Source organism: Protomyctophum parallelum (assembly GCF_964188405.1).
Source record: "Protomyctophum parallelum genome assembly, chromosome: 11".
NCBI lineage: Eukaryota > Metazoa > Chordata > Actinopteri > Myctophiformes > Myctophidae > Protomyctophum > Protomyctophum parallelum.
Window position 1 is genome coordinate 23,667,929 of NC_139707.1, and position 17,054 is coordinate 23,684,982.

Here is a 17,054-nt window from a genome sequence, read left to right on the forward strand (position 1 = left end):
ATTCAAACTCTAGACGGGCCTGCCCCAAAGTTATTAGTGCAGCCACGCCCGGAAGCAGGCGGAAACTAGAGTTCTCAACAGGCCCAAGAATTACGGCCCTACCTGGGTCCTAATCTAACCCTGTAAACTCAAGACACTGCCTCCGCTGCCACCCTTAGATCTCCATATATGGAGCTGACCTGTTCTGACATTCAATATGTTGATCTGACCTCATCGAACCCTTTACACTCAAGACATGCTCCATATATGGCCAGATCTCATCAAACCCTGTACACTCAAGACACTGCTCCCGCTGCCACCCTTAGATTTCCATATATGGAGCTGACCTGTTCTGACATTCCATGTTGATTTGACCCCATCAAACCCTGTACACTCAAGACATGCTCCAATATATGGCTAGTACAGAATTCATTCATATTGATCTGACCCCCCATGTCAAATCGCCATCACTCGCCCAGGCCCCAGCAGTTTGCCGTCACCCAGGCGCATGCGTGCACACGACCTGTGTGTATATGTATTTTTTGTTTTGTTTTGCTTATCCTTTTTTCAAGGAAGTCCCATTGAGAATGCTACACATAAAAAACATCAGAAGTAGGCTAAATAAAAATGTGCTTGAAATAGTGCAGCATATATATTCAGTGGGGACCCAGTCTTGTCTGAAAGTTCTGTATCAGAGATTTAAATTCTAAGTGGGTTAGTTCAAGAATTTTAATGACCATCCTATTTATTCCATCAAAATTGTACTGGTTTTGAGGTATAATGCCACTAGCTTTTTTGCAATTCAAGGGGCTTCATATAGGCTACTCTGTATACATTATACACTGTACAACTCAGTTGGAAACCTCAGGTCCTTCCCAAATGGTTATCATCATACTATAATTCACTCAATGTCTGAATGAATGTCTGTCTGAAACAATGTAGTAGCTCCTCACTGCCTGCACCAATCGCTCCGACTTTCACACAGGCATTGACCATAATATTACGGAGGTCTTAACGAAGCCCTTTTTTCACTTTAACAAATTATTGATTATTAATAATAAATGTATTAAAATTACCCATCCACGGGAAAATGCGAAAACTCACATCAAGTATTTTTCTCTAAGAAACCATCGGAGCTACAGTTACACTAGGAGGGGAGGTTCATAATAATTATTAAAATTAATCAGTCGGCCTCATGGTGGCGCTATAACAGCCCACTTTACGTTTCGCCTTATAACTCTTGAACCGTAGGTTGTAAAATCAAAATGTCACTTTCCCTGGATTCCTTGGGTCATGTCGCATTTCCCCATATAGGCCACGCCCATTTGCGTCAGGATAGATTTTCCGCCATTTTGACTTTTATTCAAAACACACTTTTTGCTCTTCCACCAACAGCTTCTGTTGATCACATGATCTCTGGCCCTATCCGATTAAAACACCACAGGCAGAAATGTCATAGTCCGTATCGTTCGGCTGTAATCGGCGTCCAAAGTTAGTGGGAGGGACATTCACATGTCGAGGGTGGTTTAACCAACGGAGAGCAATTCCATTTTCATCCATAGGGGGCACCACAAAAGCGGAATTTTAAAACGTTTATTGCACAAACATGCTTTTTGGGGGATAAATCCGCTATGTTTGCAATAGCGGAGCCTATTCCCTCCCAATCAGTAATGTGATCTATTACATCAAATTACCCACACTGTACATAATTTGGTGTTCATATATTCAGAACGGGTAAGGTCTACTACTTATAATTGATCCTGACTTACATGCTATTTTGAGACATGGTTGATAACCACACACCATTAAAATTCATGAGCATGGTCACAAATGCTCCAATGGTGACTTTGTATAATTATGTTCTGTGAAAGGCACCTTCCTTTTGCATTGCATTACTTTTCATACACATTAACAATAATGTCCCTTTTAAAGACAACACAGAGTACGAGACGAAACTACACTGTATAGTGTAACACCTTAATTGTATGTCTTTCTCGAAGACCTGTACAGTATGTTCACAGTGGACAATAGGTTTTCTGCTATAGGCTTCTAGCTTAGAAATAATGCACCTCACCAGCCCACAATGTGTTTTAGCTATAGGGAACCTTTAAGTATGTTTTCTTTTTTTCACAAGTAGTTTAACAAGAAGGCGAGGAAGACTGTGTGTGTGTGTGTGTGTGTGTGTGTGTGTGTGTGTGTGTGTGTGTGTGTGTGTGTGTGTGTGTGCGTGCGTGTCAGTGTGTGAGAGAGAGTGCGCATGCCCGCTAGTGTTATTGATCACTGCAGTGTGTGAGTGTGTGTGGGCCCTGCAGTGGTTCAGCCCACGCACAGCGCACTGTGTCCAACTCTCATTCACTTACCTACCCGTTACCATAGAGACCAGCCGAGAAGAATGCAGAACGCCTGCTGGCAGACAGACGGACAGCAGACCTGTGGTGAATCTTAATAATGAAAAGAAGATTCATGTACCGAGGCGAGCCACTGCCACGGTATTACATAACTTTGCTCCTGGGCGAAAGGTTCACATCATCATGAAGCACTACTACTGAAAGGAATTGGGAGGAGAAATGGATGTTTTCTTCTTCCTTCAACATACATGTATTTGTATTGTAATAGGTTAATTCACGAGACAGATGTTTGTGAAGCACATAAGACCAAGTGGACTTTCACTTCAAGTAGCTTAATACTAAACAAATGTATACTATCAGACACAGGAAAGCACAAATGGTTCAAAAGAATATATGGATAGCCGTCTCGTATTCTTATATTGCTTGGAATTGGGGCGAGCAGTCTCGTAGACGTAGTCCTTTGATTGATTGATTGAAATCTTTATTAACAGTTTGTAGAATTTACAGTACATTTTAAGCACAAACTCAATACAAAGACTGTCAACTGTGAGTGGACGACCCAATTAAGCATTACACTTGTTTACAACAGGGTCCACATTGTTCAATTCATCAAAACATTTAAAGACATACAAACATTTAGAGACATACAATCCTCTGTACCATCAACTGATGATGTCTTTATGATCAGAGCAAATGCAAGTAAAACCTAACAAATCAGCAGCCTTAGACCTTCACACTAACAATCTTCAAAATGTGTACTCCCAACAGCTTTCTAGCACCTTGTTTCACTGTCTTTAACACACACGCTGTATTTCTGTCTCTCTCCCTTACTCTGTCAGTGTCTGTCTGCTTGCATTTCTATTTCACTGCTCTACAAGTATAAAGAAATGTGTCCCTATAATGCCTAATTTATGCGCCGTCATACGACAGTGCCACGTGGCAAAGAATAGCTGATCTACAAGCTCACAACATCCTGTGGATGCAATTCATTGTAAGGTCGCATATCGGCTATTTTCGGCGTGCAACCGCTAGTACAACGAAGCAAAAATGAGGCTTAGGGGGAAGGGAGAGGGAGAGAGCGATGGAGGGAAGGAGATGGAGACACGGTTCTATCAGAGACTGCAGCAAATTCCAACCAATCAAGTGAAGGAAACCTTGGGCCCACGTGTTCAATTCACAAAAACAGAAGGAAACCCCTGTCTATACACACATACATGTAATGCACTGTAAAGGCCTTGTATGGTGAAAGCTACTCTTTTGTGACAAAATGTTATTTGTATATACTATTCAAATTGTTTAAGAGCTTAGCAGATAAACCAAGTCCATCTCAAATTGCATATTCAATTTAAAAATATTCGAAACACAAATCCCACTGCATGAAAGAATTGTTGCATTTGCATACCTGTATATGGTAAGAATCTAACTATTGTTGTCCTATATTTCGACTCTGTGACATCTTATCACAGAAAATGTATACATCGTCATCACTATTATGACAGATTGAAAGGTAGCTTATAACTACTGATTAGCTTTTAATGTTGTGACATCTTATCACAGAAAATGTATACATCGTCATCACTATATGACAGATTGAAAGGTAGCTTATAACTACTGATTAGCTTTTAATATTTATGTATTTTACTTTTTACTGTTTACATTGTAGTGCATGGCCCCAATTTGGATTTTCCAGGGCAGTTTATGAGTTACCAAATATGTCTTCTATATATGCCAATATACGCTACATCACTGAATCCACTGTGACAAATGCCGAATTAAACTCTCTGACAAATTTGGCCAATAGCATTTGAACGTGAATATGACATGCCATATTACTGCCAATATATCTTACAGTTGCAGCCAGTGCATGTGTGCAGTTATTCTATTTGTTATGGTAATGGAGGCATTTCTATTGCATATAACCATGTCTTAGGTGTCTCTAAACGTCAATGGTGGGTGATGAGAGTGGTTAAGAGGCTGTCCAAGTTCATCACCACCTTTGCAATCTGTTACTGAACAAATATTATTGTGTACACAGGTCACACACACATGGCACACAGCAGGCACACATTTTCAAATACATACAGTATAGATGCATGCACACATACACTCTTGGGCTGAGTCAGATTACAAAAGTGTGACCAGTAGAAATGGATACAAGAAATATTAGTCAGTGAATGTATTTCTAAAGTTGTATTTATTTTTCTTAGTCATAAACAAGTACAGTAGTGCATTCACCATTCATTAACATGTAGATTGAATGAACGCTCAATGTGGTGGTGAATGCCAGAATGCATTCCCATTGTTCACTTCTGAACCTAACACAAAAAAGTTTCAAATGAGAACTGAACACTTAATACGTATCATTGTCTGTGGGTGACACATGAATGTTGTTCTGTCGTATTCACTGATGTTATCCAGTAATAGGAATTGTGACAACTGCAAAGCCTTAGGGGAACACTCTGGTATCCAGACGCAAACACTAGCATTATGACCATTACATTATATCACTGTGCAAGACAATAAGAGTTCTATTCACTGTTTGATCACAGCTGTGCAAAAATACTGTAGCAGCATCATAGTCCACTGTCCAAAGTAGCAGGCTCACGTCACAGCATGGCAATGGTCACATTATGAGGACCACAGACCCAATTACAACTACCAGGGTCGCCCTAAAAGCTTGGTGTCTGGGGTTGGAGGTCAATTCACTTCCAGTAAATATAGAAACGGCAATTGATTTCCCTAATGACAGAACCTTTGCTGTCATCTATTCATTAATATAAGACACTTTCCATGCCAAGAGTTTTACAATACCATCAGTGTTTTAAGGAGAGTCATATTAATAATAATAATAATATAAATAATAATGCATTGACTGAATTTAAAGTGAATTGAACCCTGCAAGCTTGGTTCCACTGTACATTTACAGAATAGGGCAAATAACATTCAACCAACAAACTTTTGCTTTTGTTATGCTTTAACTACAACATACACAAACACCATTGAAACAGGCAGAGAAAAAAATATAAATAAAGAGCAAATATAAAAAGAACATCAGCTTTATATCTGGGTATTTACATGTAAACCTTATTTTCAGGCCGAGAGTATTTCATAGTTGGCACATCAGATAATATAATCTCTTGACGAAAACAAAAACAGAACTATACATTCCTATGCTATACAGTCCTGAATCTCTCCCTTCCCTTCCATTTTCTAAACAATACATTTCGGAGGCCATTGGCAGATTATACACATTACAATCTTCTTCAGTGTTCATTTTATGTTTTTAGTCCAAGGGACTGTGGGATATTGAAGGGGTATTCCATTCCCCTTCAATAGCTATATTTTATATACATCCATATACATTTTAACAGCTCACAATCTCTCATTGTAACACTGAATCAACAACCCACTTTGTAGAGAATGTTTTTTTTTTGTTTCTTTTTTAATTTATGCCAGTTGTTGGGTTTTTTGCATCAGTGCATTATTCATTATTTCACTTGAAACCTAAAACAGTTTATCTGATGCCTGTTGCATCTGGCCATCAGAGACAATGTATGAGTTGGAATATGGGTTAAAATGTGTAATTTTTATCCTTCTGTTTACAACTAATTTGTTATAAGCGTTTATTATAATATTTGGCTTTGGCCCCGTTAGTGGCCCTGCAGTGGTAATGTCCTACACTACACAGTATACAGCGTGTCCGGGAGGGACAAGGGGCTATAATCACCTTCACAGGTCAGCACCCTGGACAGCTCCGTGCCGTCTGTCCCAAAAAAGCATGCCTGTTGCTATTCTCGTTCCTAGAGAAAGTCGCTTCAACTTTAGCATCCACTTAGTTAAAGCCCAGAGTAGGCTAATCGTTAATTATCTTGACATGATTGTGTAAAGACTAAATGACTTCATTTGCATTTGATCGATTTGGAGATAGCTTAATTTATAGGTGTAGCTTACAAAACCATTCACGGTTGTCTCAATTTCAATCAAAGGATTAAAAATGGGGGAGATATTTCGTGTACTGTTGGCATGCAGTGAACGATGTCTCCTAAAACTCTAAACACCATCTTGAAATAGGCCTAAAAGCCTGCATATTTTAGACGTATATTCTACCTATAATGGAAAAGGTCACCCTCAACATTCAAAATCACCACCAGGGATTTTGAGATATTCCTAGAAAAAAAAAAAACATTACGACTTTTCTTCCCCAAGACACAATCAACGGTCCAAATTTGACTCATTGACCTCGTGTTGGTTTTTGAGGTCCTGAAATACCTCGGTGAAAAAGTGCGGGTCTGAATTCAACAGCAGCATTTTGCTACTCATCCTGCTGATGATGCTGAGCGACCTCTCCCAGAAAACGTCCCTGTTGGCCTCGATCATGAACGGCTTGAGCGGGTAGGAGATCTCGTTGCCCATGTAGGAGTAGGCGAGATAGAGGCAACTCAGAAAGGTACCGTGCAGCTCGTTCGCACTGTCAATATCGTCCGTCACGGCGTCCTGGCACAGCAGATACACGAACACCAGGTTGGCCGGCGTGATAAACCCTTGGTCCTGCCAGCCCTGGATCAGGAGAGTGCGGTCGACGTTTCGAAACCACAGAATCACGTCCCCGCTCGTTAACTCCTTCACTTTGTTGCATCTCCGGCACATAAAGCTCCCCAGGCAGCGCAGCAGCTCCCCGGTGGAAGCCTGGATGACCACCCGCCTCGGGGAGAGGAGAGAGAGGCTGCTGGGTTGCTTCTGGACCGTGGAGATTTTACCGTTTTGGCCGAGTACCGCTTGGGTCGGTGCGGACTGAAGGTTTTGGGGCGGAACCGTGGGAACGGGTACGGGAATTGGCGCTTTGGGTTTCTTCTCTTCATTTTGATGCGATTTCTTCAGATTCTCGTTGTTGAGTTGAGCCACCTGGCTGACCTGGATGGTCGGCGGCGCGCCGTTTGGTAGGAGGTTCGGGTTGACTTTCTTTGCACTTTTCTTCTTAGCCGAATTGGGAACCAGTCTTTTCCACGTGAGCGTGGAGACAATCATCGAGTGCCGTTTGATCTTACCGTTTTCCTTCGAGGCTTCGAGGTCCATTATAGCCCCCTTCTTTGACATCGGGGAAATAGAGAGTACAGTCCCCATGTTTGCGACCGAGATCAACCGAACCACCGGGTAACAACGGCTGTTGCCTTGACGTGCGTTCTTCTAGTGTCGTGAGCGCGGCTCTGCAGCTGCAGGTGGAAGAGGCGGTGCGAGTCACGGCAACACATTCAACTCCATCGATCGCATTTATGTCCGTTTGGTCGTTTCTTCAACGGCTGAGAAATAAACAGAGCGTATTCTGTGATTTAAAGTCAATTCCAAGGGACGCGTTGTTCCCTTCAACCAAACTGCTCATTCCCCCGCAGTTGCGCCTCGTCTCGGCATGCGCACACAGCAGCAGCAGCACCCTCCAACTCGACACACATACACACACAGTCACATACACACGAAAGTAAAGGAGATAATTCGATAAACGGCATCCTTCTCGGCTACAGGGTTTCAGAAAAGCCAGCCATTGGCTCCCATCTGACTGACAACAAGCTGAGCCAATGAGAGGGACAATCAATTACTCACTCATTTGACTGGACGTATGCAGTTTTTAGTTAGGTTGGTTCAATGGTTGCCATTCTTAGATGCATGCAGGCAGGGCAGGGTGAGAGCTGAGCTATTCCAGGTAACAGTCCACCTTGAACTTAAAGCATTATGGTCTTTAGTCTCTATATACACCGAGGTGGTTGGCGGACAGACATAACAAGCATAGGATTTTCCTATACTTAAAGGACCACTTCACCACTTTTCAACCTATCTTCATATAATAGGTCCTCACTAATAATCATGAAAAAATTGTGCAATTTTTTTCTACTCGGTCTGTGTCTCATAGGAGGGCTGTGGGCAGTTCAGAAACCGTCTTCCAATGACATCATCGATGGGGAATACTGTATACAAGCTAATAGAAACGGCAGGCTTTCGTCCTGGAAATTTGCAATGCGAAAATGGAAGCCATCGTTCTCACAATAATGACAATCTAAATATTTTTGTTTTAAAAAAATATCTGCCTAATGATGATGTCACTGGAAGACGGTGAAATAGCTTGGCATTGGGCACTGAAGGTGCCAAATGGTGCTGCTATCCAGACGTTTTATCCCCATTAGCAAAATTGAGCTTTACCACTTCACACTGGGCAACTATACAACATTAATAAAACTATAGACCTATGTGTAGCCTATTATAGAATCTCAATGGCCAACGGGCATTCGCTATATCCAACCAAGGGCATGGCATATGAGCTATAATATAGCTCATATGCTGCTATACATTCTGTGAGGTTATTGTGCAAGATTTTGTTTATGACATAGCCTTATTTATTCTTAAAGACAATGAAATTGCTTTTGATCAACACTATAAACAAGGACACAGACCACCCATCTATAAAGAATATTGCTTATACTTGTAAAGGAGGACTACTGATGAAATGCTATATGATCTATTGTCTTATTGAATGGTATAATTTGTGAATTAATTGATATTTTTCACTAGAATCCAATAGTGTCGCTTATAGGCTACTTCTGGTTGCTTCCACCAGTTGATTTGACATTCATGTCAAAATCTGCTGTGTGGCTCGAGAAGAACTTGAACAACGTCCAAGATTACACATATACCCCTTTAGAAATCTGCCCCGGTGAACAAAAAAAAGTAGTCCTGCAGGGATTTCCCAACAGTATGAACAGCGAGTTGGCTGAGAACACAGCAGGTGAGTAAAAATGCTGAGCACAGGCCCACATTTGGATCAAGATGGCAAGAGGAAAAGATGTAAGTGACTATGACAGATTTCTTGTAATTGGGGCACAGATGGAAGAAGCTCCAGCCACAACGACTGCTCCCTGTTACCATAGGAACAGTGACTAAAGTGACATCTGCATTTCAATTTATGGGAAATAAATCAGTCAATAGACATATTTGTTGAAAGCTCAGATTTGATGATTGCGATGCTCATTCAAGCCCAATATGTAAGGAAAATCACACTTGTGTGAAGTGAGGGGCGCCAACTGTAGCTGCCACGTGACGTCACTGATTAAAGCAAACATTAAAGGTCTTGGCTGGTAATCCAGTCTGACAGTGTGCTGCGGGTTCGACTCCCGATCCCGACGGCCCTTACTGCATGTCACCCCCCATCTCTCTCCCCATTTTCCTGTCAGCCTACTTACTGTCTGTCCCTCAATAAAAAATATAAAATAAAGGCGAAAGCCACAAAAAAAACATAGATGGAGATGGAGTGCAAGCCCTCGACAAACCTTAAACGGGGCGTATCTGATATGCAGGAGCAGAGCAGCAAGAAAGTGGACTTCAATAGACTTTTTCGTGGGCTAACATCTTTCTTGAGGTGATAATGAATGGCCCTCCACAGGTCAGTTTCGGAGCAATTCACACAGTAACGCTGAGTAACGACAATGAATACTAATGAGATTGCCAGCCACTGTAGTAATCAAACTTGATGTCATCACACAGTTTAAAGGTCAAGGTAATTTAGAGATTCAGTCTGCTGGCTGACTCTTGCATTGAAGATGGGACCACCACGACCACTGCCAAAAAACAGGTTTATTAATATTAGAAACAGTAGAAATATCTCTTTATATCTAACTATAATCTCTCTGACGTGCGGTTATTTAATTCGGTGACCATGCACGTGCATGCTGTGCCATGGGAGGGAATAATTATAGTATGACCTAAAAGACATCTTGAATACACCACTGACATCACGAGTGGAGGCCTATTGATTTTGGGGAGAGCATGAATAAGACAAACATTAAAAGAACAAATATACTTGGCTGACACATGACGTCATGTCTGAAAGCCAGACATTGGAGGGGCTAGCACCCCTAAAAGATATACAGTAAGATACTCAGGTGTCAGTGCACTGCAAGATGGGATCAGACTGTCAGCTAGAACAACTACATGTGGCTCTTATAGTTGTGTTGCAGTACATGAACCCCTCAATATAAAGACCAAGGCACACAGGTGTTTGATTACTTTGTTTAATTTACCATTATTTCAAATTAATCCAGGTCTCTTTCTGCAAAGGTCTTACCTGTTGTCAGCAGGCAGATCTAGATGTTTATGCACAAGGCATACTGTACGTTTATGAATCAGAGACAGTCAGATCACTAATGGTATTATTAGAAAGATCCTAAAAGGCTGAAACAGGGTCTAAGTTGTTCTGTTGTTTTTTAATGTGTTATATAAATAAAGGTGACTTGACTTGACTTGACTAGTATGTCTGTGTAGGCAGCTAAATTCTAATCCCAAGTGACCATGTATGCATGTCTCAGAAAACCATATGGCTGATCCAATTAACCTCTGAGGCTTCTCCGTAGTAGCAGTCACATATCAGTCAACTTGCACTCTCAGTCAGCTACAGTAGGCTACATGATGACGTTGGGTTGCACTTAATCTTCTCACTGAGCTTTGGAGTGGAAACATATAACAGTTTGTATTGTATTTAAATTGTTTTCAGGAAGGCCTATGCAGTTGAGATGAATCGTCATTATAGAAAACCCCACCACTCTAGCTGAGACTGGGGCGGAGCAGTAGCAGGCTGCCTGTTGGTGGTGTGGGCGGGGCCAATAATCAGCACACCTGAGGGATATATATAGGCCTAACTAGGCAGCATACAAACATTTTGTCCCTCACTGAGAAGTGCCTGCAGCACCACAGCTCCTTTGTGCCTGCAGTACACCGATGCATTACTGTAAGTCTGCCTTTCCTATTTACCAGAATGCCCTCCGAATACTCTACTTGTTACATTGCCTATGCCTATGTTTCTTACTGTGTCTGATTACGCCTGACTTATCCTCATTATTGACCGTTACTTATTTCTTTCTCTTGCCAGTCAAAATCATTTTTAAGTGGAACTGCAGAGGTGAGCAAAATGCCCCCCCCCCCTATACATTCATACAACAACAACACTACTTTCAAGGACGCTGTCAAGGGCGTAGCCTCGGGGACGAGCCACAAACACAGAGGGTGTCAGGCCTATGCCTAATGTGGGAAGAAAATATATGATTATGATTGTATCTGTTTTTGTAGTTTAGTTTAATGTTGTAGTATTAAGAAGAACGTATTGGTTTTGTGTGTGTCACTCTCCACCGTTCCAGCGATTAGATGTACTGCAGGATTCTAACACAGGTGTAAATCAGTCAACAATCCAAATTCAAAAAGTCAATGTAACAATATCAATCTCAACATCCCCCTCTCTATCATCATCTCCGGCATCAATAATCAAAAGTCAAAAGCAACCGCACCATCATAATCACTGCCACATGTCATTCATCATCATTGTTGAGTTTTCTACTTAATCTTTCAGCGTTCCTCTTTAGGGCTCGCCACAGCGAATCATCTGCCTCCATCTCACCCTGTCCTCCTCTTCTTTCACACAAAGTAACTTTATGTCCTCTTTCACTACATTCACAAATCTACTGCTTTGGTCTCAGCAGCTGTGCTCATCCTGTGTTTTGATCATGTTCATGTTTGATCTAACAAACCATGAATCAGATGTTAATCAATGCAAACACTTCATTATGAATCAAACAAAATGGAGCAGGCGTGACATGACAGTGGAATAATCAGTGTTTTGTTTTGTTTCTCTTTGCTCTCGTATTGATAAATGCCCTTTGTTGCTCCACCAGTTCTTGAACCAACTTGGTATACAACATACATATTTTAATACATTGCACCAGTGAATTGCTAGAACAAGCCATATTTTCATGTAAAAACAAATTTCACTAGCAACCAACAGTGGATAACTTATAATTAATACAACTCATATTTTTCAACACTTTTGAATAATCTTGAAAGTGTGAGAACTAGGCTACTGATTTAGAAGGCATTTGTAGAATCGGCCTCTCTTAATGGGTTTAAGAGAAGCAGGTGGTGCTCCCGCCGTGCAAGTACCTGTCCAGTAGTGTCCACAACTACAGTAGCCTGGCTAATAAGCCAGACTAATATCACACTGTTTTTGCCAACGGCTGATTCGCGTCTGGCTTATTAGCCAGGCTACAACTACAGAGTCTAGATGTTTCAATCCACCTTTCCTCTGGCTTGGCCGAGCATAGCACTCCTCCCTATTCAATATCCAGGTTCCTTACCACTGCAATTAATGTCTCTTTATTATGATATTGCTTACATAATACAATTAAAATGAAAATACCAGTAAATCTGGTTTCGTTTCATACAATAATACACTGCATTATTGTCTTATATAGTCTATATAACATGGGGCCAGATTAACCCCCATGATTGCCCCTGTGCAGATCATTTTTAATGTCGTCGTCCCCCCCGTCCCCCCCCCCCATAGCGCGGACACGACCAACCCCGAACACATGGAACACAATAAGGTATAGGCAAATGGTACAACTTCACTGGAATACAACTGGCAACCATTGCAATAAATTACATTGGTTTTATTTTTTTGACCAGTAAAATGCATTTCAGAAATTGATTTTCTGGGCAATTTCAGGGCACCAAAACCATCTGGGCACTAGGGACATGTGGGCACCAGGACAACTGGGCAGTTGTCCATGTGCACACATGTCCCTAGTGCCCAGGTTTCCAGTTTGGGAAACACCAATCTGAGAATCCCATCGTCAAATATTCGGGAAAACAGCGCCTCCCCTAGGCAACAGTCTGTCTTGAGAGACTAGGGAAACACTGACTGTTTTACCCAAAAGTTTTTCAGAGGCAGATCTCACCAAGTCAAGTTTGACATGCAGAGGCTACTGACCCCAATTTAATGCCATTTATATCTGGGACACGCCCCCCCCCCCACATGCCCCTGTGCAGCTGCACATAGCGGCGGATGGTAGATCCGGCCCTCAAATGTTTTGTGATTTTTGAGGGGCGCTATTAGTGTATGTTCTTCATCCTACACAGACATAAAATTCCCATTGACAATGAATGACATAGTGTCTGAGCTAATCGGCTTAGTGTCTATTTTTGTCCTACACAAACACTAAATTCCCATTGACAATGCATGGATAATTTTAGTGTCTGAGCAAATAGGCATGGGTAGTATTTTTTTCTTATCCCTAGACTACTTTGCCTTTTTTTTTTTTTTTTTTTACTATTTTGAAACACATTTTTGAATAGTTAAAATAGCCAATTTACAAGCTCACATTGTGTCGATGTAGATCAGTTAGTTAAACTATTTAAAAATGTTTTTCCAAAAAGTAGTTCATAGGGATAAGGGGTTTAGCATGGATGGAAATAGAGCCTCATTTACGTCATGATGGTGTACGATGATAAGAGCACCCCTCACTTCACACGGGTGTGAGTTTTATTTTCTGTTAAGAAAAAACCCTTCTTTTGCTCTCTTGCACTTCTTATGTGCTTAGAAAATGTGGATTACATTAGTGGAGTTGACATAATATACATCTCATAGTGGACATGTATAAAACGCATGAGCTCAATAAATGTGTCATGTCCATCCTTGTCATGGTAGACAAGAATGGACAGGCGCATGTAGCCTACTCACACATACACCACAATCGATTTTTAGATAGAAAGATTCTTTCACAAATAATTAGGGTTTAAGTGGTTAATTCAAAATGCATTTTTGTTAGTCTGCATCACTCCCAATCGTCCGCCGTTGTCTGCAATCCCACCTCTTCAGACTCCATCTTAGCCGTAGGCCTACGGCACTTGCCCTATAGCCTCGACTACCTTACAGCTTACAAGCGTATGCAAAGGCTCAATTCATGTAATTTAGATAGCATTTTATGTGGACATAGAACTCTATAGTGTATACACATTATTCCACTGTTAGGGAAGTACTGCTTTGGGGTGGATGACACACTGGAAATGGGAGCAGTGGAGATCCTCCTCGTCTATGAGAACTTTCTTAGATATTATGCAATATATTCTTTGTGTGCATACACTGCACGGTGCAAAGCGCAATAAAGCAGAGACATGAGACTATTTCACAGTCAAGGAGACGGGGCAGGAACATGAGCTGATTGAGAGCATGCCCCTGCTTGAATGGATCACTGACAACTACGTGAACTTTGGCGCCATGTTGTCACAGACAAGAGCCAGGAAGGGTCTCAGTTTGTCACAGTAGGGGAGAACGGGGTAAGATGAGCCAGTGGTAAGTTGATTGAACCACCCCCTTTATCTAGAAAACTAGAAAACTGTGTTGCCATGTGACCTTAACTCTAGTAAGCATCCATCATTTACACCTGACTGTGAAGTTGGGAAGCACATGGGGAAAGTAGAAGACATTCTTTTACACAAAAAAAGTTTTTTGTCGGTCAAAGTAAAAATCATGTAAAATGAGTCAATGGGAATCACTATTCATATTTTTAGTTTAAGTCTTTGCTACTCAAATTATACTGAATGACCTGTACATACTCATTTAAGAGAAGTTTGCAATATTGTATTAACAATATTGCAAATATAAGGATCTGAATAACAAACTTTATTTAATTGTCTTAATATTGTTTAAATAATAAACAAATAAATAAGACTATTTGCAAAAGGGAAAACTGTTTATTATCGATAAGTGAATACATTATCTTCATGTGGTTCAACTTACCCCTTGACTTGGATCAACTTACCCCTTACCTGGGGCAAATTGAGCCACATGACCACTTAAAAAAAAGGTCATATTTTCATGGCCCTTTGTCATAGATGCTTACTCATCATTTCAATTGATAGAAGATATCCTGAAATATGGGTAGATCATTAGATTTTACTGCCATCTCATTTTGCCTTGCTTCAAGGAAAACTTAAGCAAAAAGTGGTTCATCTTACCCCATTCTCCCTACAGGGTGGATTTCCAAGGCGTAGAGTACCAAGGAGAGATGATGCGTTCTTTGATCTGTACTAGCCTATAGGTGTCTGGTTCTGATACTGGGAGAAGAAAAGAAAATTATTGAATAAATAAATAAATAAGGAAAGATCTCTTTTGCACCATTATGAGAGAGGGGGAGCCAAATCAGCAAACACACACTGGCTATACAGCCCATCCTCCCTTAAGCCAATTTCAACATAGGATTGAATTGCAATGAATAAGGTAGATATCTGTATATACATGTGTATCATGGACATAACGTTGTAGATACGAAGAGGGGCAAACAGAGATGGAGGCTGTTTTGTTTTCCCAGCTGCTCATTTAACACTATTCATCTCCAGACCAGATGAGGGAACATGTGATGTGTAAATTCACCAGCCAGCCAGAACATCCAGTGCTGTCTGCACAACACAGTACTATTAATTTTGTAATAATTAATAGAATCGAATTAATAGAATAATAGAATACTATTAATTTCCTATTTGAAAGACTCAGACCAGCGGACACAATAGTATTTAAACCCTTTGCAAATCATATTATCCTGAACATGTTTCATATATAAAAAGCCAGGGCTTAAATATTATTTTGAATATAAATAACTTAATAGTTCTAGGTGATTCTAACACACACACACACACACACACACACACACACACACACACACACACACACACACACACACACACACACACACACACACACACACACACATACATATTTCGGCGATTTCTTTATTATTTACATTAGTCCTACTAGGCCCCAGACCCACTACTGAACTATGTGCCATTCTAAGACTGCCCCCCAGTGGAATTATCATGCTACTGATGTTACAACTGATTTAAAGATTTCAGATCACAGATGACAGTGAAGTAACAATTTAAGGACTTAAAAAAGAAGGACCATTACAGCATCAAAAGTAATCAACAAACTATAATATAAAAATGGTGAAACATTCGCCAAATTGTCAAATCTATCTATAAATGCACCGCGTCTCTGTACGTCTGTCTGTATGTGTGCACGTCTGTATTGCACGTAACTCGAAAACTCAAAATCGACACACGAGTTCCACACCCCCACCGGGAGTGCAGTGCCCGGTGTCGAGTCCGTCGGACTCACGTGATCCAGAACCGCCACAAAAGGCCTCTGCCCGGGCTCTGGACAAGGCCCCTGCACAGGCTCCATATATGGAGCTGGCCTGTTTTGACATCACAACACTCCATATTTGGGCATGCCTGACACAGAACTCACTGTACAGTACGTGTGCACTTCTGTAATCCACGTAACTCGAGAACCGTTCGCCCCACCTTCTTCAAATTTGACACATGCGTTCCACACCCCCACAGGGAGTGCAGTGCCCCGTGTCGAGTCGGTTGTCCAGAACCGCCACAAAAGACTTCAGGCACCCTGTCTTTATTTTCTTCTTTCTAATGATTTGATCGGCCCAAAACATTGTGTTTCATTGTCATGATTTGTCACGATCCAAGTTGGCTTTGTCCGCAGCGTAACCGTCTTTAAATAAATACTTTAAGAAATGCCTATGAGGAAAATGAACGGCGATTTCTTTTTTCTGGGTCTCTCGAAGGGGGCGGGACTGCGACGCTCTATAGTGAACGATGCGGTTTGAACTCGCCATTTGCCCGGATCCATAGTCTGACCGACGATATGTTTGTTTTCATTCACTGCTTTCCTTCCTCCTCATTGGTCGTCATAAAGTGTGCGCCGCGCGGTGCCCTGCTGGCGTTTATACGACGGAGACGTTTCCAGCATACGCAGGGTTAAAGAACAAACACACTTAGCAGTTAAAATGTCTATTTGTACGTCTCTAAATGTTATGATGAATTGAACATGGTGGACCCTCTTGT

General features: G+C 41.3%; 1 protein-coding gene across 1 annotated transcript; it reads right to left on the minus strand.

The window, feature by feature from the left end:
* Positions 1-6,539: 6,539 nt before the first annotated feature.
* Positions 6,540-7,448, minus strand: cdk5r2b (cyclin dependent kinase 5, regulatory subunit 2b (p39); the record flags this gene model as incomplete). The annotated part of the gene is made up of 1 exon (XM_083775949.1): positions 6,540-7,448. One exon carries the CDS (start codon positions 7,446-7,448, stop codon positions 6,540-6,542), a length of 909 nt encoding a protein of 302 aa, XP_083632075.1.
* Between the last annotated feature and the right edge of the window lie 9,606 nt (positions 7,449-17,054).